Source organism: Cylas formicarius, unplaced genomic scaffold (genome assembly GCF_029955315.1).
Source record: "Cylas formicarius isolate icCylForm1 unplaced genomic scaffold, icCylForm1.1 PGA_scaffold_6__28_contigs__length_40554024, whole genome shotgun sequence".
Lineage (NCBI taxonomy): Eukaryota > Metazoa > Arthropoda > Insecta > Coleoptera > Brentidae > Cylas > Cylas formicarius.
Genome location: NW_026844347.1, coordinates 38,773,958 through 38,799,791, shown reverse-complemented (window position 1 = coordinate 38,799,791; position 25,834 = coordinate 38,773,958). Strand labels below are relative to the sequence as shown.

At 40.5% G+C, this 25,834-nt stretch overlaps 5 protein-coding genes across 6 annotated transcripts; 1 reads left to right on the top strand and 4 right to left on the bottom strand.

Moving 5' to 3' along the window:
* Window positions 1-2,298: 2,298 nt before the first annotated feature.
* LOC132703362 (transcription initiation factor IIA subunit 1-like) lies at window positions 2,299-4,132 on the bottom strand. Its single transcript, XM_060672578.1, has 2 exons — window positions 3,524-4,132; window positions 2,299-2,998 (listed from the first exon to the last, which is right to left on the bottom strand). The coding sequence occupies exons 1-2, from the start codon at window positions 3,917-3,919 to the stop codon at window positions 2,396-2,398; spliced, it is 999 nt and encodes a 332-aa protein (XP_060528561.1). The 5' UTR covers window positions 3,920-4,132; the 3' UTR covers window positions 2,299-2,395.
* A 694-nt stretch (window positions 4,133-4,826) lies between these two features.
* LOC132704117 (nuclear hormone receptor HR96) lies at window positions 4,827-9,184 on the bottom strand. Its single transcript, XM_060673900.1, has 4 exons — window positions 8,300-9,184; window positions 7,400-7,625; window positions 6,658-7,089; window positions 4,827-5,243 (listed from the first exon to the last, which is right to left on the bottom strand). Exons 1-4 carry the CDS (start codon window positions 9,022-9,024, stop codon window positions 5,046-5,048), a joined length of 1,581 nt encoding a protein of 526 aa, XP_060529883.1. The 5' UTR covers window positions 9,025-9,184; the 3' UTR covers window positions 4,827-5,045.
* A 270-nt stretch (window positions 9,185-9,454) lies between these two features.
* On the bottom strand, window positions 9,455-10,673 carry LOC132704118 (WD repeat-containing protein 91). The gene is made up of 3 exons (XM_060673901.1): window positions 10,130-10,673; window positions 9,961-10,076; window positions 9,455-9,906 (listed from the first exon to the last, which is right to left on the bottom strand). Exons 1-3 carry the CDS (start codon window positions 10,512-10,514, stop codon window positions 9,562-9,564), a joined length of 846 nt encoding a protein of 281 aa, XP_060529884.1. The 5' UTR covers window positions 10,515-10,673; the 3' UTR covers window positions 9,455-9,561.
* A 360-nt stretch (window positions 10,674-11,033) lies between these two features.
* On the bottom strand, window positions 11,034-24,236 carry LOC132704116 (GATOR complex protein MIOS-B). 2 transcript variants are annotated; one of them, XM_060673899.1, is made up of 13 exons: window positions 23,927-24,232; window positions 23,675-23,872; window positions 23,308-23,625; window positions 23,065-23,257; window positions 22,807-23,003; window positions 20,362-20,540; window positions 20,068-20,306; window positions 18,408-18,765; window positions 14,134-14,272; window positions 12,689-12,824; window positions 12,065-12,266; window positions 11,833-12,011; window positions 11,034-11,777 (listed from the first exon to the last, which is right to left on the bottom strand). In XM_060673899.1, the coding sequence occupies exons 1-13, from the start codon at window positions 24,039-24,041 to the stop codon at window positions 11,699-11,701; spliced, it is 2,532 nt and encodes an 843-aa protein (XP_060529882.1). In that variant the 5' UTR covers window positions 24,042-24,232; the 3' UTR covers window positions 11,034-11,698. The 2 variants fall into 2 exon arrangements, 1 of the variants encoding a protein (XP_060529882.1); XR_009619232.1 differs by having other exon boundaries at window positions 11,642-11,777; window positions 11,833-12,033; window positions 12,085-12,266; window positions 23,927-24,236.
* A 244-nt stretch (window positions 24,237-24,480) lies between these two features.
* Window positions 24,481-25,781, top strand: LOC132704119 (ras-related protein M-Ras-like). Its single transcript, XM_060673902.1, has 2 exons — window positions 24,481-25,177; window positions 25,234-25,781. The coding sequence occupies exons 1-2, from the start codon at window positions 24,674-24,676 to the stop codon at window positions 25,324-25,326; spliced, it is 597 nt and encodes a 198-aa protein (XP_060529885.1). The 5' UTR covers window positions 24,481-24,673; the 3' UTR covers window positions 25,327-25,781.
* Window positions 25,782-25,834: the final 53 nt, after the last annotated feature.

Genomic DNA, 25,834 nt, shown 5'->3' with positions numbered 1-25,834 from the left:
TATTATTATTTTGTATTGAGGTATTGCCTTTTTAATCAGCATCAGTCACAGCAACATCCTTTATATCGTCATAAGCTATATTTCTTCTTGTATACATTTGATAAATATTCAATTATGAACATCGTTAGCCATCTGGAAAGTTACTGTAATAATAAAAAAAATACAATTGCATTTTAAATCAAAAATTTATATTTATTTTTTCTACTCCCTATAAATCTATATATTTTTTAAATAGGGTCTCAACTAAAACTACCCAAAAAGTGTCGTGATTTACAAAACGTCGCTTCTTTTCAGGAGATTCTGATTCTGACACGAAAAAACTGAATTTAATTTCCAATCGGACGGCGGAATCTAAAAATATTTTCCAATTATTCTCCGCGGGTGGACGGGGAGGAAATAAAGAGCGTGTTTGTGGCGGTTCGTCGCGATACATAAACGGCAGGCGCACATTTTCTCGTTTCATTGCCTTTTTTCCGAGTTACACAACGTTTATTATGTTGGCGGGGGAACGAAATGATTGATGAAATTATTGCGAAAAGGAACGGAAAAAATAGCCGACGTAACATTGTCGGTCCCGATTGCGAACCGGCGGCTGCTTTTTTTGCGTTCTTAAAGTCGAAAAATGTTCGCGAGGCGGGCCATTGATAAATCGTGCGAGTGTTTCGTTTTCTATGGATCCATCTCGGATTTTATTATAATTTAAGGTGGTCGTGGTGAAAGTGTAATTCGATAACCGCAAAGCGAGGTAAGTTGTCACATTTTTTATTATATTTACTATGGGAACACGGTTAAGTGATTCGTACTAAATTTAAAAAAAAATCCTTCCGGCCAATCGCAATGCAAACGTATTTCGCATAAACTTTTTTAGGGACCACCTGCAGCCTCCCAAGAACGCGAAAATAGTTGCCAAAAAATCAAGTAATCAAACGACAGATATGCAACCCACTCTGCGAATTTCGGTCGAGCGAGAGTCATTCTGATTGTTGTGTATAAATATAATAAACATCTGCCAATACCGATCGATGGGTTTCTTTTTGGAAATTTTTCTTTACATAGGTCTTAGAATACGCGGAAGTTACGTCACCCACCGCCGCCTTCTAAATGTTTTGTAATTCAATTTTGCTTGCTCTATTTGGTTTGTTTCTGTTATTCTGTTTGGTTGAGAGGAAATATCATTGTGTATATTGCAAATAAGAATAACAAAAACTAGTCAAATGCTTGCCGGAAAATAAAGCCAGCATCATTGGGTCACGTTCAAGCATTTAACGCCTCCTTTCAAGGTGGCTTATCATGGTGTTTGACACATTGTTTTTTTGTTTAACGATCACGACCTCGCGTGGCGGCAGTATCAACTAACCAACAAAACTACCTCGAGCGAATGTATTTTTAAAATTATCCACGATTGTATAACTAACGGTTATGTTTCGAAGCATTCAGCGACGTCGAATCCGGGTATTCATCAGATCGCTAGCTGGTTACAGTTCAAGCTACGCCTGAAGGAGTTCAGCTCTCCACTCGAAGTATCCACCATCTCTTACCGAAGGGGACCGGCGATCCAAGCAGGCAAACGCAACTCCGAAGTCGCGAACGCCATGATCGCCTCCGAAGAGACCCAAAAAATGTATCGGGAAGGATAATCTCGACAAAATGACATATATTCAATTAGATAAACATGTGCGTATTTCTTTTAATAAATTCGCCGAATGCTCCAACGACACCAGCGTATGTTTCGTATATACCTTACACCAATAGATGGAAATTAAAATTTTATTAAGGCGAGTTTTAACTATTGCGACCACGGTTCGGAAACATTACGCTAGATGGCAGCCTTGCGAGGCGTCACCTTGCTTATTTTGTAAACGGACGGAAATAATTGAAAATATTTCGTGTTGAGTTGATTTCTGTGCTTTAGGTTTAATTTAGGCTCGTCATGTTAATTTTTCATTTACATCCAGAAAATATGCAGATGAATTTGTTATGTTCGTGTTAAATAGTTTATTCGAAAATAAAGAAAGTTAAGAAGATTACAAGTGCTGTCAGGCCAGTTCCAGTATCCTGCAAGCAGGTACATAAAGCAAATAAGGGAGCAAAAACAACTTGTGGATTAACATAGTTTTTAAATGAATTTGAATGTTTTCAGCCGATTCTTGGCGAAAGTTAATATGCAAAATGGTTTTTACAAAGCAAGCTGTTTCCTTGGATTTTCACCTGTGCTGAGTGACATGTTTCATTAACTCCGTAATAAATTAATTATTTCGTGGTCTAGGATGAAATAAAACGCATAAAAATGAACCGTGATCACTCCTAAATATGAATAATTATATTATCAATATAAAATTACAGGAAATATTATTCACAACACACACCTTGCAGGGGGGGGGGATCGGTTCACCATTCACCATTCCGCGTCACCATTCGCTTTCTGGAAGACATAGTCCAAACCGTTCAAACTCATGATACCGTCCTTCAAGTAGAACTTCCACTTATTCCTGTTCCGGATTATCTTATCGTACTGGCATACCACTATGTTATCGGTATCGAACAAATCCGAAGGGTCGTCGTCCGAAACGTCATCTTCGGAATTTAAAGGCTCCTCCTCGCCGCCCTCGTCGTCCAACTCGTGATCGTCCTCGTCCTTTTCGTCGTCCAAGTCGTCTTCGTCGTCGTTATCTGATGGTTCTTCGTCTTCGTCCGAAGTGTCCATAGATCCGTCCACCTGTCGGACTTGGGCCTTTCGCTTCCGTATCCGTTTCCTTTTCTTCACCTTCTCTTTGGCGTTTTGCTCTTGTTCCCCTTCTTCGAAGGTTAAGGCACCGTCCGTCTGTATGATATTCTTGTTTAAGAGGGTGACGGACTGCTGCTGGCTGCTGAAAGCCGCGTTCACGTGCTGCTGCAGCAACGAAGAAGCTATGTTTGCCGGCAGGCCCATCGTAGCGGTTATAACGGGCCCCGTCAACACTTTTTGCAGCTGATTTCCTTGAAGTGCGCTGGCCGGCACCTGAAATATGGAAAAAACGCCCTTCTAATAAAATCCTAAAGTTGATAGCGCGTACTTCATGAAAAATATATTACACATTCATTGCTGTCAAATGTAGGGCTAAAAAAAAGCTAGTGGCTGAAAAAGCGACAGGTGTTTCTGGGCCCCAGTGAGAGGTTCAAAGTCCAAAGTCCATGGATACACCCTTGACAACAACCTTAATTGGCTTATATCTTTGGCCTAAAGCTATATTATAGAACACAGGCAGAGAAAAATAGTAACTGTTGGTAATAATGATGCTTAAATAAACTCCCTTCAGCTTCTGAGTTGACAGAAAAAAATATAAACAACATATTAAGGAGAATACCTACAGCAAAAGCCGAGGGGGAGAGGTCGATAAATGTTCAATTCCCATTGCTTACTGAAGCGTCGACATAGTTATGGAAAGGTTGCTTAAATTGGGTGAAAAGTTGGCATATTTTAATTAAGTTCCAAAGAAGCCAAAATGGACTCTGTCAAATGCATATGTCAAGATCAATTATTAACCTGTATAGTTAAAACCCTCTGGCCTCCGTCAGTACCGGGCTGCGGAGGTAAGGTTATCTGAATGGGCACCATTTTAGACTCGACGATGTGTTGCACGGGTACGGCGACGTGAGACTGGGTCGGTTGATGCGACTGCATCGGTTGAGCCTGTTGAGGTTGCTGCTTGGGAAAACCGTTGGTCGACGTCAGCGGTTCGGATTTCTTGGGTTTCTCTTCGTGCTCGTTCTGCACTGCCTTGGTGCCCATAAGTTTCGTCTCCCATGTCTGCTTCAGTTCCTGCAGCACCTGTTCGTCGACGCCTTCCTCGACGAAAAGCTCGCGCACCCCCGATATCACGTCCTCGATCACCTCCTGGTAGATACGGAGCACCGATGTTTTGCACAACGAATTAGACATTGTAGAGCAGAAAACAGTTCTTCTGTATACTACATATGTTCGGAAATGAAACTTTCAATGCGGAAAACGCGCACAGTTGCCGTCGGGACGCGGCGATCCGACCGAATGACGCTAGCAAGTTAACCGAAAACGCGGGCGACACCAATCGAAAACAAATTTAATCTCGTTCCCATTTCATCGACACTAAACGCTAAGGTTAGGAATTAATGTCGACCACAGCATACTCGGTTACGGAATGAAAAAATTAAATGGCACAGAACATTCGTGATTGCTGGGGCAATTTATTGGCGAATACGAAAAGCATCGCACATTTGCAATTAAACGATTGTGTTATTCGCTAGAGAAACGTCATCAGTATGGTGCGCTTTTTTTTTCCATATAACACATCCGCCAATAGGAAATCGTTCGATTTAGGTATTTAGTAAATGTGATCATAGATACCAAAATTGTAAGTTGCCGCAACCTTATTATCGATCGGGTTGCTCATATTATGGTAGACTAATCAATGACACTAATAATTTATAGATTTTTACGGGCGTTTAACTGTTATAACGATAGCTATTAGAGATATATCCGAAAAATGCAGTAATTTTTGAAGCGACGATGAAAAATATTGCGTTTACAACAAATATGATGTAACGACGTTAAACAGCCAACATGGCCACTGACAGTGCGTCGATTCGTTTACGTATAGCACTTTTCCAAAATATGCCCAGATCTCATTAAATATTCTAGCAAAACGAATAAATTATGTATAGACCGCTCTTTAAGAAAAAAATGACGTAAATTACGGGTTAGTGGATGAAATTTGGAGGAGACATGGTTCTGACGTTTTGCCATACACTATGCCATTTTTGCGCGCTCATTAACTGGGAAGTTAAAACAAATCAAAAACAACGTATGACAATATTTATTTAATTTGTACTTTGTACATTTTATTGCAGTCGTACTATTATCACATTCTTAATTTCCTCACAGTAACGGTTTTAAATGTACAATAAAGGAAATTACTATATTAAAGCGATTTTTATTTAAAATAAAGCCCGAAACTACCGCGTAGCCGGGTTTGGCATCTTACTCTCTCTTAAAACATATTAACAAACAATAACATCCCACGTAAAAATGATCACTTGTTTAGGTCAAATATTTCTATGAGGAGGGGTTCGACCTGGGATGGATTCACGTCTAGGTATACGTGAATCACCTCGTCGTTGAGCTTGTGCAGCTCCGCGATCTTCTGTATCAGCTTTAGAAAGGTAGATTTGGCTTCGCAACCCGGGTAGATGCTCTCCAAGTACCTCCTCAGTAGATAGTAATAGGAATTCTGAAATATTTTGCACCTGTCAACTTATTCCTATAGGCACATTGAATAAAGTTAATATAATTTAATAATCCCGATCTAAAAAAGTATAAAACTGCTGTAATCGGTTAAAAGTACTTTTTGGAGGTTAAGTTAACCGATGTATCTAGAGGCACAAAATGATTCATTTAAATGCAAAGGTATGTACTAACATAATTAAAACATATATTCAGCTTTAGGCAAAATAGTATTGGACGCCAGGCTGTAACCATCACATCCAAGGATCAAAAAATAAGAAGCAAATTGATGACACAAACAAGGCAATGAGATATAAAAATTTTGTTTTCGAATAGACTTTTTTTATGCAATTGCTAAAGAACGGTAAAATCAGGTCCTGGAGCTTTTCTGTGTAGATGTCACTTTGTTGATTAGAAAAAAGATAAGTTCGGGCACAATGAAAAAAAGATTGACTTAAATCTGCTCAGAAAAAAAGAAGAGACCAACTCGAGAAAAAACAGTTTCTGTGCTTGGGCGAATGATCCTGGTAGTCGTGCCCAACAGCTATCTGTGAAACGCATCATTGAATTGAATTGAAGTTTCTGTGGTGATTCTGTGGTGGAGCATTGCACACGGCGGTTTAACCTCCGTTCGCTCCCGACAGAATCCCTTGTATAATAACAATAAGTTTGATATCGGTTTCCACGGTGTGGATTTAGTGTTTTGAGAGTTCAGTGTACGTTTTAAAGTGATAATCGTCGTCGGCCCAGTCGTTTTCCCTGTTCACGCCGGTATGGAGGCCGGATGGGCCCGGATGGTCCGCGGTGGAAATCGATTTTTTTGGTATCGGTCAGAATCGTTTTTTGCTAGCTGAGCAAATTATTGGTTATTCTTCTTCTTTGTACGTGGTGGTCATTGACCAGAAGCGAAAATCCTCGACGGAAGTCGGCAACGGGCGAATGATCCTAGCAGTCGAGCCCAACATTTTTTTGTGAAACGCATAATTGAATTGAATTGAAGTTTCTGTGCTAAAGACGACTTAGTCACAAGCATCCGACACTGCAAAAATGTTTATTACTGATTAAGTTTTATTTCTTTTATATTATTATTGTAATAAATTACTTTCTTTAAATTACCACCACAATTATTTTCATATAAAATGGGTTATGATTACTTCTAAAATGCTTACACGATCCGACATAGCAGGGAAGCAAGTGACGTTTGGAAAAAAATAAAAACCTAACCACAAATTATGAAGTCATACTAATGACATTACGCCATATTATACGTGCGGGCATTAATAAAATTGAAAAATCCTGAGAGACAATTGGCGAGTGTCCCTAGTAGACGGCCCAGCATTATGGAAATTTTAAAGAAGAAGAAGTATTCTAAGGCGCTGTCATTTGAATTTTTCCGTAAGCGCAATTCTAGACCTGCTCACCTGTTCCAGTTTGATGACGTCTTGGTGTATGACCCGAGGTCGGTTCGGAGTGAACAGTATGATCGCGCACAATATCAAAATAATATTCTCGTCGGCCATCCATTTGGGGTCGAAAGTTTTGATGAACTTTTCGTGCTCGAGGTAGGCGCTGCCCCGCGCCAATTTCAACACGTCGACGTTGATCTTTAGCGGCTCCTGGGTGTGCGGTATCTTCCACATCTGCTTTTTGGGATCGTACTTCATAGCGCTGTGCAGTATCATGATTTCGATGCAGCCGCCCTTGAGCAGCGCGACCTGATCCTCCTGGCACATGTTACGAAACGCGTTGATCTTTTTCGCCATCTTTATCAGTCTCCGAATCCCGATGGCCGTCAGATTGATAACGTCCACCAATTTGGGATCTTTTTCTTTCGGGTTGCCGTACAGTAACGACTAAAATAACGCGGCCATATTAGTAACCACGGACCATATATATATTGACATGACGACGTCATATAACTTAATGGGTGAATCTCACGATCGACGAACAACTAGCAAATATACCATTGCAAATTAGTACTTGGGAAACCTCCCTACTAATTAACCATTTGCTATAAAATGCGCCAAATATAAAAAAAATTAAAGTGCCGCCACAGAACACAAAATTCAACAACAGTTGTGACCTGAACTAATGATATAACAATAACCGATAACAATGTTTACCTCTTCTATTCGCGCAAAGCGTTAAACGGCCGATACCTACGTGGTACTTGAAATTGTTTCCGATTAGATCCAAATCGTCGTCGACGGGCGTGAGCAACGCCTTGTTCGCGACGATCAGCTCGTTTAATTTGGCCCGTTCGGCGTCGTTCAGCTCTCGGGAATGCGGGTGGCTTTGGGCGATCGAAGAGTACGCCTCATACTCCAGCTTGATCGCCTCGCAGAGGATCGACTCGATAGAGTTACCGGGCGTGCCGCCTGATGTCATTCTATAAAACGTATCCGTTTTCGACTGTTTTATTTTTTTACGATTTAAAAATACTGGGTTCTTCTTTTTGCATTTGCATTCGCCAACAGTAAGTCTTAGTTGAGCTAAGTAATGCCAACCCACACTATTCTTATAACAGACCACAAAAATTACCTTACGTCTACAACTACAGAACATCTAAAAATGTAGAGAAGACGTTAGATGAGGTATTTTAGTAGTTACTTCCTGTTCAGCATATTCGTATTTAAACTATTATTTAGATATAGCTACTATAGATATGGAGGCCCTGCATATGCCGCCGATAATACAAGAACTTAAGCAACAATAAAGATTTTGAAAAGATAGCCTATAATCAACGACCTTGCAACAAGCAACATGGCGGCTGACAGATGGTCGGTTTGGTTAGCGCATTTTTACGGCAATGTTTTCTGAAAATACGCCCAGATCTTATTAAAAGTTCTAGAAAAACGATCTAGGTGTGTTGAAATCGATATTTAGAAAGAGAATGGCCCAAATTGCAGGTTAGTGCGTGTATTTTGAGTGTAAATGGCTAATGTAAGGTATATAATCTATAACCCAGACTATAACGTCTGACGGATTGTGAATTGAGAGCATTTTTTCAACCGTTAATATCAACTAGGCAGATCATTCCCGGAAAACTGTTATTTTATTTACCTTTGAACGTCCTCGACCACATCTTTAGTGACATCGGAGGTACCGTTCAAGGAAGAGGGTTGGTAAGCGTGCGCACTCGCGTAAGCACTATCGTTTGCGTCGTTATCACAATTGTTCGTGGTATTGTTGTTCACTAAATTAGAAATCGCGCACTCCTCGCCTTGTCCCACGGCCGTACCGTTAAGCTCCTGTTCGTTTATATGGTTCTCGAAGGATAAATCGTCGCTGGACGACACGACACTCGAATTCACACTGTCGTCACTTAAAACTCTTGCCCCTTCGGGATTCACGTAGTTTATAACGCTCACCACGTGAGGATTATTTGGATGGTAACCATCAGATGTGTTCGTATCGACTGAATCGGAATCCGATACGGCTTCGCGTTTTTGTTTTTTAAAACCCGACTTGAACGACGACATCCGCCTCTTCCTCGCCCTGTTTTCTTCGATCTTTTGCCGCTTCAGCACTTTATCTTCCTCGGACATGATAAGATCCTTGCACATGCCGATCGAAAAGCACTTGTCCAGCCTGCATTTCTGACAAAATCTCCGCGTGACTGTCGTGACGTTGCACTGATTGGAGAACGGGCACTTGAAATCCTTTTGGAGGACCGCGTTTCTTCGGAAGAAGGCCTTGCAGCTCTCGCATGTTACCGCGTTGAAGTTGTAACCGAGGGCTTTGTCTCCGCACACTCCGCACACTTTCGAATCCAGTTTGACGCTCATTCTCGGGCAGCGCCCTCCACTCCACTCAAACGTTCGCGAATTCTCCCGTTCGATGATGATAATACGCAATCATGCTTGGTTTGAGGATTCGCGAGCGATAACAGCAACTTGTTTATATCGTTTTCGGACAATGTTTACGAAAATGGACCTTGACCTATGCTGTCAGATTACGTCACAAACCACAGATCAAGTTCACATTGTTTCTGTTCCGTGCTAAATGTGATCGACAACTATTATCCGTGTCTACGCAGTTATCAAACAAGAATACGAATACGATACGTGTTGTCATGATAAAATACTAGCATAGACCTTTATAATCGAAACTCACACCAATATCGTTAATAATTGAAGTAACCACAGACCACAAATATAAATGATCAGCAGTTCCTATGGAACCTCTGTAAATGTCATAATTGAGCAAAAAAAAAAATTTCAGAAGCAATTTGTTTATTGAAACGTTGCAAACACGACTTAATAACGACTTTATCCTCAAATTTCATTGGATACTAATATACTAATTTTCATTTGCCAATTGTCTTAGTGATCCAGGAAATGACCCGACCTTCTGGTAGCGCCAGATCCTCGTTTTTTCGTCACGTCTTTTCTGCCCAACACGGGACTCGAGCCTGTGCCCATGTTCCGAATCAGATTTTTCAAGCTCTTCGCCTGATTATCGATCGAGCTACTTTCCTGGGCGATTATATAAAAATCATCTAACAAATGTGGGGGTGGTTCCACCTTGACGGGTACCACGGTGGTAGCCTCGGGACCCCGATCTAAGAGCAAGGCCAGACGATTTTTAAGAGAGTCAATGCGCTGCTCGAGCTTCGTGACGCGATTCGCTTCTTCTTCGAACTGAAGCAAAGTCGGAACTGGCATATGCTACAACGTCACACAGGTGTCAGCGAAACACATTTAAAATACGTTTATACTAACCTGAAACACGGAAGCGAGAAAATTGTGCAGCGACACCAGCAGAGTGTCTTGCCACTGTTTCGTAAAATGCAAAGCAAACGTCTGATTCTCCTCCGGGTTTTTAACGTACGGCAGTACTGAAAGCAGCGCTTATAACAAAAATGGGACCGTCATTACACCCGCAACTAACCGAACCAGTCTTTCCACTCGTTTTGATTCTGTAACTCGGGCGTAAGCTTCAGAAAAAAATCGACCACCTTGTCGGGCTTGTTATTGGCCACCGCGTTGACGAGGTACATTTTCAGCACGGCATTTTCGAGTTTTTTGATGCCCGGCGCGAAGTGACTTTCGAGCTTCTTGAATATGTGGTTGTCCAGGTGCGACCACAATTCTCTGAGCGACACTAGATCGTAACTCGACACCGACTGCATCAACTGCTCGATTATTTTGTCGACGCGGAAACTCTTTTCTTTATCAGACTTTAAATCGTTTTCGAAGGCCTTTAAAGTGCCCGCGAAACCCCTAAACACGAAGTACTCTCTGATCAACTCCTCGACGTATTGATTGTGAGCCATTTTCGATGATTCGTGGCCCGGGCTCTGCCTTACTTAACGTTTAACGAAAATTTTCATGTCACACGTATGGGTTTAAACAGTTTACGCATGTTTTATCATGTATTTCGTTTTCAAATATACGATTTCTCCGCCGTAACCATCGGTTTTTGACAGATGTATGGTGAAATTTATTTGACATCTTGCCAGAGACCATAAATAGGTGGTATGCGTTCGGTTAATATTTGAACATAACTACAACGTTTGATTCTGTAGTGGAGTATTGCATGAGGAAAATCCGTTTCGGTCGTAAAGCGGTGAGAGTCCGACTTTTTGGTATCGGTCAAAGTCCGTCTTTTGCAACTTGAGATCAAAATGGTGGCGGAACGATGTGTACATGTGTTGGTCTGTAACCAAATTTATAAAAACCTCGACGGGCGAGTGCCCTCAGTGAACTTGTCCACGTTACGGAAAAGCAAAAATGAAGAATTGCAATGCATAACTATATTGCGGAGTTTCGAGAGAAGCATAGCACATGGCGGACGTTGCTCCTGCCCGGTTCCAAAAATGTGTAGAAATCGGTCGAAATTAGTGTCGTTTAAAGAAAATATTACGTATATTTGTTATCCGAAGTGTTAGAGACGTAGTGCCCATAGTGTTCGTCTTACGCGGATGTACACGGATTCGTGATGTGTAATTCAATGAGGTGTATGTTAACAGGGTTTCCGGATTTCTTGTATTCAGGCCGGATGGGATCGGATATCCCGTATAAGATAATTGCGGGAGCCGTTTGAAGAATCGGTCGTCATTTTATGACAATTTATTTAGAAGTTGCTTCCGTTTTTGTATACGTTAAATAACCTGGAGGATGATGGATTGGTCCAGACCCTTCTCTAAAGAAGGCATTCTTTAGGATATCTGAATAATGTTAAAAATTGTATAAGCTGGCCCAATGACCTTATGCAGTTGTGGCCATTAGAAGTAAAAAAAAACTATTGCGAAAATAATGAATATTTCATAGAAAATAGTTTTGCTTTAAACTAATCGTGGAACTAATCATTCAAATTTTGTGCTCGGCGTGTAGTAACGCAGTTTTACGATACGCGGCGGTCCGTAAAAGCTTTCCAATGAGGTCATTAGCGGTTCTTTGATTAATATTAATCATTTGATCATGGAATTAGAAAAAAAACAAAGAAACTTTATTGGTGTCATGAATTTTTGGAGACTATGTAATCGAGGGAGAAGCACCTGCACGTGCATCCGGTCATCGGACATTCCAAATGGTCCCTGAAATAACAGCCGTTACCGGAGCGCCCCGCGCGGTCTCACCTCATAAACTCACTCGAACCACCTCAGTACGTGCCTGGAATGTCCACCGTGGCGACAGTGCTGACACCACGTGAACCAGTTGTCGAAATCGAGTGGCTTGACGGAATTCACGTCGCTTATGGTGGTACCCATGTTCATCAGGCATATGGTGCAGCGCGGCATCGGTTTGCGACAGTTGGGGCAGCTGGACAGCTGCGAACATCCCGTTTAACCACTGAAAACTTCATTATATGGCGAGGTTATACTTTCGTAGTAGCGCCGGTACCGCTTATCCTGGTGTACTGCTCCCTGCGGAGGTTCCTTAGGTGGGCGGAGATACTTTTGCCGCAGTAATTGCAAGATATGTAAATCTGCTGAGACGGTTTCTCGTTGCTGTACTTCATCACCATGAGATCGAACTCGGCCCGTTCGAACCATAGCTTCCACACGTTCAACAGGATTTGGTAGCTGACGAAAGTAAAAAACAAATGCACGCAGCTAACAAGAAAATTTTAACATAAGGAAGATATTTTTGATAACAGGTATTACACAAGGTCACAGAATAAGAAGAATCATTACTAACCAAAAACTAAAGGTCATATACTTTGGTTAAACCTTAACATCTTAACCCAACACAAGCGTGTGGAAGTGTTTTTGAAAAAAAAACCCTTTTTGGATTTCGAAAGAATTGGGAATGTGTCTTGCAAGAGAAGTCCATCCTCCGGTTCTATACTTGGATTCCAAAAGTTTTACAAGTCATGACATGATAATTTGATGAAATTTAATTTCTTAGCGAGTTTTGTCGTAACGAAAATTCAGATAAACGAAATCGCCCTGGCGTTTTTTCGTCGGTGACGTCATACGACAGTAAACAAACAATAAAACATTACTTGGCGATCCAGTTTTGGACGGGGGGCGTCGACAGTTCGGCGTGGAAAGCTCTGACGGCGATCAGCGCCGTCGACTGAACGTCGCCGGTCACGTCTAGGTATTTCTGCAAAATGTTCAGGCCCTGGCCGCAGTTCCCTGCGTCAAACATAACCTAAACGCCGATATTAAAAAGCGACGGAGTGTTATCGAGCCACTCTCTTAACATTAATAACAATTATTATCGACGTTTTCGGTAGCTGTTCCGCTTTGTTTTTGTTATTATCTGTTATCGTTGCGGAAATATTTCACGGAGCACGTTTTCTTGAATATCGAGTTTCAGCAGCTACCTACGTAGCTTTTAAAGCCTGGGAAAGTAAGTTTCTTCCTTTTATTCGATAGTTTTAGGTTAGGATTCACATGTTTTGTTTTTTTGAACAAACTGTTAATTTTTTTACATGGAATTTTGAAGTACCTCAACTAAAATCTGACACATAAAAACACTCAGACCAAGATATAGCTTCTACATCGGATCTAGACGAACTCTGCATATCATCTGCCCAATATGCAGCCTCATTTTCTATTTTATGCAGACTTAATCAAAAATTTAGAAAATGTTGAAAAGTTTCAGCTTGGAAGCCTCACGAGAATGCAAAAGCCAACTATGCTTGCCTTACAGGCAGAAAATACATGCCCTATATATCTATATCTATTTTTTTCTTGGAAACTCGTGTATGGTACAACAATAAACTAAGGTCAACATATTATGAAAATCCGAACAAGACACTTGTTCAAAAATTAATTTGCAGGACAATTGCTCGCAGTTTAGATGAACAGTCATTTAGCAGGTATGCAAAAGAAGGAAAATTGAGAAGCAAACATATTATCCAAATAAGAAATAGAACATATTATTTCTACGTTTTTTATATTTCTACATATGAAGGGCACACGGAAAAAAAATTACGTCACTTTTAAAGAAATAACAGAATTTTTATAGGGACTTATTGAAAAAATTTGAAAAAAACAATTTAAGTCCAAAACAAATTTCGTTTTACTTAATAAAAATAATAATTGTGACCTTGCTAGCCTGTTGTTTCCACACAGAGGTATTAAACTCTCAATATGACAAGGTATCGTTGACATGTGAGCAAGACGTTTCTCTTTTCCGAAGAGTGCTGAGTTGCTATATAGGAAAAACGCTTCACTATTGTCTAAAAACGATTAAATTCATCACTCCTATTGTAATAGTAATTTTGATATTCCTCAGAAAAGCTACTGACTATCAGACTATCAGACACGTGCTTTAAAATAATTTAACTGTAACTTTTTGTATTTAACTTTTTTTCATCACTTGTTGAGATAAGGCATAGGACCATCTTAAATGGACCAACCTGTAATGGATTTAGTTCTGATTGGCTGGCACCGTTAATTAGTTAGTTAGACGGTTAGCAATTCGCGCGATTCCTACCTGTCAGCAGCAGGCCGTCCAAATTGCCTTGCTCGGCCAGCTCCTGACACAACTTCTTCAAATAGTCCAGCAATTTTGCGTCCGGCAAGTAAACGCAAGCGAAGGCCACCCTGTCGTCTACCGCTATGCCCTTCTCATTCTGCAACATCCAAATCATAAAAGATTTCATCACACTTCCTAAAGTGAGGTCTCAATTATTTTATAAGTAGGCCGTGACTTGCTTGTCACCTTTTACCAACTTGCGATGTTGAAAAAATAAGGTTCCTTTGGTTATTATCACACCACCTTTCTTACCTTTTCAACAGATGCATCCAGGCGGGAATTTTACCTGAATATTTTAAGATATATTTTAATAAAACAATTATTTAAGTAACAAATAATAACGGCCATGGAGAGAAGAGGTTTTTTTTAAAGCTAAATCCGTACATAAGATCGCAAAAAAAAGGAATTTAATTTTTTTGGAGATTGTCAGTGGCATACCATCAATGTCTGCCGAAACACTCAGGTGAAATTCCGTACGCCCGACACTGGTATACTAAATACGGGTACTCTAAATAATGCCTCTTCTTGCATAGTATGTGTGTGGCAAATTTTATTAAAATATCTGGTAAGTGGTAATACAGATATTAAAAAAATATATTTGATTAAAATTTAACAGCCCTGTATCTCAAAAGTAAATACACCCAATAAAGCGTTTTACCCTACATCTAAAAGAAAGTTTTTCTGTAAAAAACTGGCAACATGAAGTTTTAGTATCTTTTGATGTCTCCTCATTATTTCCAAGCGTTCCTATACCAGAAACTTTGGAATACCCCAGGAAATTACTCGAATATAATAACTACAGTAAAGATATAATTGAAGAGCTAATTGCTCTGACAAAGCTTTGAATGAGTCAAAATATTTTTCTATATAATAACAACTATTATGAACAACAAAATGGCACGGCCATGGGAAATTGTTTATTTCCTTTCCTGGCTGAACTTTTCATGCTCATTTTGAACAGAATGCTAAAGAAAATTTCGAGTACTTTCCTAGGATATGGTATAGATACGTCGACGATGTTTTCGCGGTTTTTGATACAACTTGCATGGATTTAAATGACTTTGTTTCAAACTTGAATAATTACTTCCCATCTTCTTCCCATATCAAATAGTAAGTAACATGCAGTTGCCTTTTTTGGACGTTCTCGTTATCAAAAACAGTGAAAATCATATAGTGTTTGACATTTATAGAGGAAAGGCACTACTACAAAAGATACATAACCAATGATTCTAACCATGCTTTTCAACATAAAATGGCAAGTTTTAATTTTCTAGTCCATAGACTTGTCACATTTCCTTTAAATCAAGAAAGGTTTGAGGTGGAAAGAAGCCTTATAAAAAAGGTGGCTAGAATCAATGGCTATGAAGATAGTTTTATTGATAAGTTAATTAGGAAATTTAGATTTAAAAACAAACTTCAAAAATCAACGACTTTTTAAGCCGATAAGGGAAATTTAAGAGTAGTCTCAATTCCTTTCTCTCCCCAATATACAAGTGGACTTGATAGAGTCTTCGGGGCCGCAGGTCTTCGAAGTGTCTATCAGTCCGGATCAAAATTAAAATATCTCTTGGGTAATCCCAAGGATAAACTAGATTCCTTTGAAAAGCCGGGAATTTATGAAATATGTTGTAACGATTGTGACAAATAGCGTACCTCACTTACAGCACTTTACGAACACCAGATTCCTACGAAATATATAGACGAATCCGAAACGAAACAACAGCATTAGTAAGACGAACAAAGGACCATCACTGGGAAATTTTTTCAAAGCGAATGGAGGAAGACTTCTATGGACTCCAAAAGCAAATTTGGCGATTTATTAGAACCCAAAGAAAGGAAGTGAACGAACTAGTCGAAACAGATCAGATAACAAAGGAAACCTGGGTTAACTACCTAACCGAATTGTATGAACCAGAGAAACCTGAGATTGAACTCAATACACCCGAAATAGTGACGAATCGCAACGCAGAAATTGAGGTAGCCGACGTAGCTGCAGCTCTTCAAAAACTAAAAAACAGGAAAAGTCCAGGTAAAGATGGTATCCCAAACGAGTTACTTAAATATGGTGGCCCGTGTCTTGCACAGCAGCTAACATCCCTCACTCGGAAAATTCTCTACCAACATAGAATACCCGATGATTGGCGAACTAGCATCACTATCCTTATGTTCAAAAAGGGAGATAAGAAAGTACCCTCAAACTACAGAGGTATAAATCTCTTAAGCACTGCACTGAAACTTACAACAAAAATTATAGCAAACAAAATCAACAACTTAACACCCTTAGCCGACGAACAGCAAGGATTCAGATCGGGCAGATCATGTACAGATGCGGTTTTTGTCATAAGACAGATAACAGAAAAATCAATTGAATACAACAGACCGGCATACATGTGTTTTATTGATTTGGAAAAAGCGTTCGATCGAGTGCGATTAAGAGACGTTTTACACCTCCTTTACAACAGACAAACTCCACACAACCTCATCAAAACGATAGTAAAGCAAACCAGATCGAAGCAAAAATAAATGGGATCCTGACTGAACCAATAGCAGTGGGCCGAGGTATCCGACAGGGAGACTCCCTGAGTCCCCTTCTCTTCAACATTATCATGGACGAAGTAATAAGAAATGTACGATTACTGAGAGGATACAGAATGGGCGACCATGAAATCAATATTCTGTGCTACGCTGATGACGCCGTAGTGGTGGCTGAAAGTGAAGACGATCTGCAACGACTATTACATCGATTTAACTGCACTGCCAAATCACTTAATATGATAATATTGGCCCAAAAAACTAAATGCATGACAACATCAAAAACACCATTAAGATGCAAATTAGAAGTTGAAGGCAAAATCATCCAGCAGGTAATGAAATTTAAATATTTGGGCATAGAAATCTCGGGTTATGGTGATGTGGAGGCAGAGGTCAGAGAGCAAACAACAAGGGCAACAAGAATAGCAGGATGCTTAAGCGACACAATTTGGCGAAATAAAAACATTAAAATCGAGACCAAATCGAGAATTTACAAGGCAATAGTAAGACCAACCAGACACAGCGAAAACTAAACAATTACTAGAGACAACCGAAATGAGGATACTTCGTAGAATAACTGGAAAAACGCTCTTGGACAGAGAGAGGAGCGAAAATATAAGACGAACATGCAGGGTGGAAAACGTTAATGCGTGGGTATTGCGTAGAAAGAAAGACTGGAACGAGCATATTAGTAGAATGGACAACAGAAGAATAGTCAGAATTGCACGCGACAAATCACCATTGGGTCGCAGGAGCTTAGGTCGCCCCCGAAAACGATGGAGTGACAACCTGGCAGTGGGATAGGCAGAGACGACGAAAATGAACAGGCAATTTGCCTAGACTAAAGTAGGAAGAAGAAGAAGAAGAAGAAGAAGAAGATTGTGACAAGTCATATGTAGGGCAAACCAAAAGATCAATTAATGTTAGATTTAAGGAACATTTAGCCCATTTAAAATTTGGTAGATAAGGTAGATATTAGTAATTTAAAATTAGTAAAACAAGTAAATAATAGTGGAAAATTAGATGCCTACGAAAGCTTAGAAATTGTTAAGAGAGGGAATAACGCACTGAACAAGGACAGAACAGAACAGAACAATCCCGTTTAGCCCATTATACGTGCTGAACAGTGGGTAATTCCCCCTCCCACTTCCCATGTGTATATACATAGAGAATATTTGTTCTATTAAGTTTAGTTTTAATCTTCTCCTGAAGATGCCAACTTGGTTAGTTTTGGTTAGTGGTGTATTAATTATTTATTTCTGTAAAAAATACTTGGACAAAACAGTGTTTTTAAGCTTTAACGAATACTTTAAAATTGTATGTGCTTGAGTGGCGAAAACTGAGGAAAACAGTATTTTTAACCTTAAACAAAGACTTTAAAGTTTTGTCTTCGTGCTGCTTATTAGCGGTGTTATTAGTTAGGAGATAAGCTCAAAATCTAAACTGTTGATCATTTTAGTATGGTAGCTAAATTGACATGATTTTATACCTGCGTGTATAGTTAGCTACCTGATACAACAATTTTCGCACAGGAAAAGGTTGGGCGTCTTGATGAAATGAAACGATTTCCAAAGAATTAGCTTGTTGCTGATCATTTTGAAAAAATATCCAGGGCTCCCGGACTATATTGTTTTATTTTTTAAACAGAAAATTTTCAATCGAGGATCTATTTATCTGCCTATCTATCTACGCGCGCTTACCAAAACGTAATCGTAGTCGCCGTTGGCCGTCAAAAAACCGAACATCGTTTTCAGGTAGGGATCGTTCAGTTTCGTCTTGGCGGATGCGCAGAAGGTGCGCCACACGCTGGTCGGATCGTCCGAGAAACCGGCCAAGGCCATCGCGACCACGTTGAGACTGACGCCGTATGCGCTGCTTTTCGGCGCGCGGTTTAACACCTCTATGGCCAGCTTGATGTTGAGGCGGAATACCGCGATGGCGGCCGCTCGCGTGTACGCCCCCTCTTTTTCCAGTTTATCCGCGAAGGTCGCGAGGTGCGCGCTGTTACGATCTGCCGGCCAGCTGCACAGTTGCAACGCCCTATTGCGATCGTCGTGTCTGCGAAAGTCGGAGCCGTTATTTATTTATAAACAAGTTCTTCGTACAGACAGGCGCAGCTGTCCAATAAAAAATGACAAAAAAAGATACTTAGTCAACTGAAAGTGACTACCCCATACTGGATGAAGGGGCGGAGCTAAAGAAGGGGCATGAACATTGTCTCGGATGACCGACTCCCGTACGGGATACTTATGTAATAATAATAATAAATAGCCTTTATTATAACAAAAAAAAACAATATACAATATTAATATTTTTCAACTAAAAGTAAACAGATAGCTCAAAAGCGGCGCAGTCTTTTACTTCCGAAAATCGATGAAATCCAATTTTCGAAAGTATCTGCGCTCGTATAAAAATTTTATATCTCGGTAACGGTAAGTCCTGTGGGATCGCCGTGGGTACAGAAATGATCACCGTCGAAAAAAAAAATTTTTTTGTCTATTTGTCCGTTCTCCGTTCTCGGTTTTTCCTGAGTAACTTTCGAACCGTTGGAGCTACAAAATTGAAATTTGCCACCTTTTTAACACTCCAGGAGGCACATAAGCTTGTAAGAAATGGCCCTGATCCGACGCCGGTATCCATCTTTTTTTCGCGATTTTCGACTGTTTTTTGGACCTTGCTATGTAACACGATAAGTGTCTGATATTGGAAGCAATCGACTTTATATTTGGCACATATATACAGCTTTGCCTCGTGACGGAACCTATTGAAAATGGGGGGGCTGGGGGGGTTTCTAAAAAAATTAAAAATCACGTGTGCAAGGGTATACAAAAAACACCATTTTTCAAAAACTGTTTACGGGACCAAAAAAATTCTTGAACCAGAAGAACCATAAACTTTTATTAGCGACAATTTTTCAAGAATATACAAGGTGCGCCGCAAATTAAAAAAAAAACTGAAAAATGTTTTGCTATAGGGAGTTTTCACTGTATAATGACAGTTAACTACGTCAGTTTCCATGACAACAGCTATCATGGCCAGTTTGATTTATGAAACAATGGCTATTGACTTCTTTACATCCAATATTAGGTAATTAGATAATAAGGAGAAAAAATGCAACCTATTAACAAATTCAATGAAATGTCGACCCGTCAAAAGTTGACAGATAAAATGTTTATTTATATTTTTGATCGCAGAATCGGAATGTTTATGGAAAATGCCCCAACTCTGGTAACTTAACGTCTAGACAAACCAGATAACCACTTGTAGCGCGTAGAACTACAACGAGAGGTGTGAAGGTCGTAATCCCTTTAAGGGCGGCTCGGTCAAAAGCGAAACGATATACTTCGGGACGCACCGTACCTGAAATACACCGCGGATCCGCCGCAATGGGCGTGGCCGAGTTCGGCCCACGTGACCGTGACGCTTTCCGACGGACTCGACTCCGAGTCGAGCCTCAGCACCGAAAAAACTCCGGGATGTTTTCCGGTCGGGCCCAAACGTCCGTCTGCGCTCAGCTTCGAGCTGAGGTGCAGCCAGTTCCACACGTTGGAAAGGATCTCGTCGGATTTGACCATGTCCGCGTTTTTGTACAGGTCGTACTGTAAAAATTGGGACCGTTAGCCGGGTCGCCACGTTGCGTAGCGCGATCCTAACCTCCAAACCGTACTTCGCTTTGGCACGTTCCCGCATCCTGTGCGAGATGTCGACGGCGTTCGGTAAACTTCTGACGTCGACGCTCTTCAGCACCCTTCGATCGCAAGACCACACCAACTGGGACAACGGCGAACAATTCAGCGTGATACGGTCGAAGACGCTGCAATCGGTGATGGCGTCTGGACAGACGAACGGGTGATAGATATTTCTTTTAAAAATTATACGTTAGTGGAGTTAAAATTCAATTAAAAATGTCTTTATTGGCAATTTAGGGGGTATATCACTCAGTAAGTGGTGATATCCAGCGTCTGGGGAGACGAACGGGTGATAGAGGTGGCGGTGATGGTAGGTGTGCCTGCTTTAAAAATTACACGACATTGGTGGAGCAAAAAAATACATTGTCCTCTTAAAATTCGATCCAAAACGTTTTTATTGCCAATCTAGGGGGTATATTACTCAGTAAGTGGTGATATTCAGCGTCTGGAGAGACGAACGGGTGATAGAGGTGGCGGTGATGGTAGGTGTGCCTGCTTTAAAAATCACACGACATTTGTGGAGCAAAAAAATCCATTGTCATCTTAAAATTCGATCCAAAATGTTTTTATTACCAATCTAGGGGGTATATTACTCAGTAAGTGGTGATATTCAGCGTCTGGAGAGACGAACGGGTGATAGAGGTGGCGGTGATGGTAGGTGTGCCTGCTTTAAAAATCACACGACATTTGTGGAGCAAAAAAATCCATTGTCATCTTAAAATTCGATCCAAAATGTTTTTATTGCCAATCTAGGGGGTAAATTACTCAGTAAGTGGTGATATTCAGCGTCTGGAGAGACGAACGGGTGATAGAGGTGGCGGTGATGGTAGGTGTGCCTGCTTTAAAAATTACACGACATTGGTGGAGCAAAAAAATACATTGTCCTGTTAAAATTCATTCCAAAATGTTTTTATTGCCAATCTAGGGGGTATATCACTCAGTAAGTGACGTTTTCAATTTTATAATCTAAAGATGCAAGCTGAAGCTGAAATTTACCCATTTAGATTGGTTTAGGTAATCAGAAATATGATCATACTTCTTGGGGTTCAAACAATAACCCATATAATAATAAAGTTCGATAATGTTAGACTGTCATACGTCGTAAGGATGTCCTTGAACCTGACATCAATGTCAGGTGGTTATCGTACTTTAAATTGACATCCACAAGAACACCCAAGTTCTGATAGGAACTAACCTAACATTATATAAAGTTATACTAAAGTTCTAATTAACACAGATACTCTGTGTATTAAGACAAAAAAAAAGTGAAATAAATAATAAATCTGCACGTAGTGTAGTTAGTGTATTTATGAGACCGGCAATATTTAGGACAAACTAAAAAGTCTGCTGTATAAATATAAATATACCTTGTTTGTAAATTGAAAATATTTATTGATGTATACCATCTGTTTGATATTTAGTAAAGTCACCGCGTTGTCGAAACAATTGTCATACATCAAAAATAATTTGTGCTTTCAGAACAGTTATTAACATAAATGATCAGCGTAGAAAAAAATTTTTTTTTTGTCTGTCGGTTCTCTGTTCCAGGGTTTTTCGACGATAGCTTCCGAACGGTTTGAACTACACGCTTCAAATTTTGCTCCTTTTGAACCGTCCACGGGGTGCATGAGATATGTAAAAATGGATGCGTTCAAACTTCGGCGTCCATCTTTTTTTTTTTTTTTTCTGCTGTTTTTTAGACGTTGCTATGTATAAGCTATATAAGTGTCCAAAAATTGAAGCTATCGACTTAAAATTTGGCAGGCGGATAGCGCAATAAAGCTCGCATACACTGCTAAAGCTAAAGTATTTAAGGTTTACAGGGTGTTGAAGATATTAAGTGCTAAATTCAAAAATTAAATTAAATTTGCAGCTACCGACTTCAGATTTGGCCGAAGGCTCGAAGTACCCGTATTTCATCTATTGAAAAGGGACTTACTCAAATCTCGCAAAGCATTTTTGAAAAATTTTTTTTTGGTTTTTATTTGGTTATTAGGCGATTATATACAGGGTTTTCCAATTATACACAACAATGTAAAGGGCCCAGAAAATTGTTTTTTTCCAGAGTCAACTATTAACAGCAAATCAAAAATCGTAAAAAACATGGCTAATCGGTTCAAATAGGCCGCATCAAAAGCTACAATTTTTGTAACTGCGGTTTCGGAAAAAACTTATTTTCTCGAAAAACCATTTACTATTTTGGAAAAATTCTTGCACCAGGAAACGTAGGACATCCAAGGCTATAACCTCCGTTTCCGGAATTTTTTCATTTATGTACAGGGCGTGCGGTTTCTTTTTGAAATTCAAACCTGCTTCCCACTAATCAATACGAACTGCCGACCCCGACGAATTTTCGAAATTAATCTTGTTAGCACTATCATTAATAAATAAATACAATAATTTAACTCACCCAAAGATGCGATCGTAAGTATTCGGTTCTCTTCAGTCGGGTGCCACGAGAACGAAGCAATCTGCTGAAGGGGGGCGGGGTTGACGAACCTCTCCATGACGGTGGGCTCGACCTCTTCATTGCCCACGATCGGATGCTGAATATCGTACAGGGTCAGCAGTCCGCTTTCCCGTTGCAACGAAGTCAGCAGGTTGCTCCTGCGGACGTTTATTTACTTGGAAAATTTTTAGAGCGGACCCTGTTTGGATTATAGCGTACTTGGTGGGGCACCATCCAATTTTCAGCACTGGTTTCGCCTGTTGCAAGATGACCGTCGGTTTTTCTATGCTCCTGGTGTCCCATACGAATATCTGGTTCTCGTAGTAAGAGGCCAGGTACCGGTCGTCCAGGGGATTGGTGCAGACGCCGCAAGCCGCCTTGGTTAGGGTGGAACTTACCATTTTCGAACAGTCTGAAACGGCTTGGCGGTTGGGGGAAAATGGTGAAGTGGCAAACACTTACCCCTTATGTCGAACAGCCTTATGTGTTTCATGTTCATGCCCGTCGCCAACACTTTGCTGTTGTTATAAAACCACGCGAGGTTTTGACAAGACTCCGACGACCCAAACTCCCACAACGGTTTGGGAAACTCGACGGCCGAGACGGGTTGGTCGGGCCCCGACGAATAACTCCTCTGGTAATCGTAGAATGTCGACAGATGGCTTATGTCCCAAATCATTATCGAACAGTCGGGTTTGTATTTGTCCAAGCCGGAGGCGAGGAAATTGTGCTCCACGGGGTTGAAAAGGACCGCGTTGCACTGTCTCGCGTATTTGGGCACTAAAACGGACCGGTGAATCATAATTAACGAGTTTAACGTTGAAGTTACCCAGCTCTCTGCCCGGGAAACCTTTGGCGTCCCATTCCAAGTTGCCGAAATTGGTCAATGTTATTTTTCCGTTGGCCAATCCTATGGCGAGGAGCAAATCTTTGTCGCTCTTTGGGTAAATGTCCAGGCACTTGAGGTAGTGTTGGCTACTGAAGCAGGCAATGACGTCGGCGCAGTAAATATTTGATAACTTTATGGCTAAAAGGAACCACCATCCCGCACCATAACAAACAGTTACTTAATGCGTCATACCGTGGGGTGACGATTCTTGCAACGGTTTGACTTCGTACAGATAAATATTGTCTGCGCCCCAACTTAAAAATTTCCTCGGGCTTAAGGACCACTTTATTTCCAATTTTCCTGCCATGGCTATGGTGAAAACTGAATCGGAAACGCGCTTTTTACATATTGGAAATATACTTTTTACGCAAAATTAACAGAATTTTTCATAAACGCTAAAATAAGAAGCAGGCATTTTAAATTTTATTACAATATTTCAAGCAACACTGTAGATAGACCACAACGCAGATTAATGTTTATCTCAGGACTTTTAGGCTATGATGGTCACGATTCCAAACAAAAATGTTTAAATTTGTACGTAGAACGTCAGAGGTCGCAACGACATTCGCCGTAAGACTTAAAGCGCACTGTAATTTTGTTGACGTATAACATAGATGGGTACTTATTATTTAAAATTTAATTGCATGGCTTTTAATTGTATTGCTATTATAATTATTTTCGCAATTTTGCTGATTGAGCTGAAAACCTGGAGATCCATGACATTTTCACAGATCGCATTCCGGATATTCTCTGCTGAGAGTACTTGTATTTTGGGTTTTTTGTTGCTGAACAAGCTTTATTTTATCGCGAAATAAAATGATTAAGTTAAACGCTAATGTCAGTATGGGAACTAATTCTTAACCGGTAATCACGAAAAACGACCTCAAACGCGAACGAACGCTTTTTAATACCTTCAACCGGGATTAGAATGAAGGCATAATGACGAAACCCCCGACAGATAATCTCCCGACCGTAAAACTGGTGGTGGTCGGCGACGGTGGCGTCGGCAAGAGCGCCATCACCATCCAGTTTTTCCAGAAACTCTTCGTCACCGACTACGATCCTACCATCGAAGACAGCTACCTGCAGCATGTCGAAGTGGACGGCCAGTGGTGCATGCTGGACGTTTTAGATACGGCCGGACAGGAAGAGTTTAGCGCAATGAGGGAACAGTACATGAGGAAAGGCGACGGGTTCTTGTTGGTCTATTCCGTAACCGACAAGAATAGCTATGAGAACATTATACATTTTCACACTCAGATATTGAGAGTAAAGGACAGAGATACGTATCCTATGCTCTTGGTGGCGAATAAAGTAGATCTGGTGCACCTGCGAAAGGTAACCGAGGAACAGGGAAGGGAATTGGCTCACAAGTTAGGCATACCCTATATCGAGACGAGCGCTAAAGATCCCCCGCTCAACATTGACGCGACATTTCACGAGGTAAGTAAATTTTGACGCTCCGAGACGGGGTGGAATACAGAGCCGTGTGGTCCTAGGTGGTGAGGATCATACGAAACCAACCACAGAATGACAGTGACAAGAGGAAAAAGAAGAAGCTGCAAAAGTTCTCCAAGTGCGTTTTGGTTTAGGTATTTTCAGTTTCAGTCCAGATTTTGGGTAATATATTATATATGTTCGTCGTTACTATGTATGTGCCAGTCTTTTCGATTGTGTCTTGTATAAAACTAACACAATATTGAGTTAGCTTGTTGATGTTTTACGATTTTTGCTGGCTACCAAAGCAAATTTATTTTGATCGTTAATAATGCACAACTTACAGTACAATTCCGTTTATCCGGAAAATTTCTCCAAAGATTTAGTTTTGGGTTAATTATACATCGAACGTTTTTATCTGGCGGGTGTTTAAAAATAGCCGTTGCCGGCTTCAAAAATTGGCCTAATTCCAGTTGCTTTCGAATGTTTATACTGTCCTGATCGCCGCTCACAGAACGTAACGATATCGGACTGACAACCACGTTTTCACTTCTATTATTAATCCGTATTTTGTATTAACGCTGTAGATTATTGAATATAAATCGATGTTATACAGTGCAGTCGTTTCATTCCCTCGCGTAGAAACCATTACGCTGACGTCAT

What these genes read in the sequence shown, in the direction of transcription:
- LOC132704119 (XM_060673902.1), top strand. Translation starts at nt 24,674, where the DNA reads ATGACGAAACCCCCGACAGATAATCTCCCGACCGTAAAACTGGTGGTG. An exon ending in TTGACGCGACATTTCACGAG is followed by an intron (nt 25,178 to 25,233) that starts GTAAGTAAATTT and finishes GTGTGGTCCTAG; the next exon opens with GTGGTGAGGATCATACGAAA.
- LOC132704116 (XM_060673899.1), bottom strand. Translation starts at nt 24,041, where the DNA reads ATGGCAGGAAAATTGGAAATAAAGTGGTCCTTAAGCCCGAGGAAATTT. An exon ending in AAGGCTGTTCGACATAAGGG is followed by an intron (nt 23,258 to 23,307) that starts GTAAGTGTTTGC and finishes AAGCCGTTTCAG; the next exon opens with ACTGTTCGAAAATGGTAAGT. An exon ending in CACGTACTGAGGTGGTTCGA is followed by an intron (nt 11,778 to 11,832) that starts GTGAGTTTATGA and finishes CTGTTATTTCAG; the next exon opens with GGACCATTTGGAATGTCCGA.
- LOC132704118 (XM_060673901.1), bottom strand. Translation starts at nt 10,514, where the DNA reads ATGGCTCACAATCAATACGTCGAGGAGTTGATCAGAGAGTACTTCGTG. An exon ending in CGAGTGGAAAGACTGGTTCG is followed by an intron (nt 10,077 to 10,129) that starts GTTAGTTGCGGG and finishes CGCTGCTTTCAG; the next exon opens with TACTGCCGTACGTTAAAAAC. An exon ending in TTCTCGCTTCCGTGTTTCAG is followed by an intron (nt 9,907 to 9,960) that starts GTTAGTATAAAC and finishes GTGACGTTGTAG; the next exon opens with CATATGCCAGTTCCGACTTT.
- LOC132704117 (XM_060673900.1), bottom strand. Translation starts at nt 9,024, where the DNA reads ATGAGCGTCAAACTGGATTCGAAAGTGTGCGGAGTGTGCGGAGACAAA. An exon ending in GTGGTCGAGGACGTTCAAAG is followed by an intron (nt 7,626 to 8,299) that starts GTAAATAAAATA and finishes TACGTTTTATAG; the next exon opens with AATGACATCAGGCGGCACGC. An exon ending in GAAACAATTTCAAGTACCAC is followed by an intron (nt 7,090 to 7,399) that starts GTAGGTATCGGC and finishes GCGTTATTTTAG; the next exon opens with TCGTTACTGTACGGCAACCC.
- LOC132703362 (XM_060672578.1), bottom strand. Translation starts at nt 3,919, where the DNA reads ATGTCTAATTCGTTGTGCAAAACATCGGTGCTCCGTATCTACCAGGAG. An exon ending in AGAGGGTTTTAACTATACAG is followed by an intron (nt 2,999 to 3,523) that starts GTTAATAATTGA and finishes TCCATATTTCAG; the next exon opens with GTGCCGGCCAGCGCACTTCA.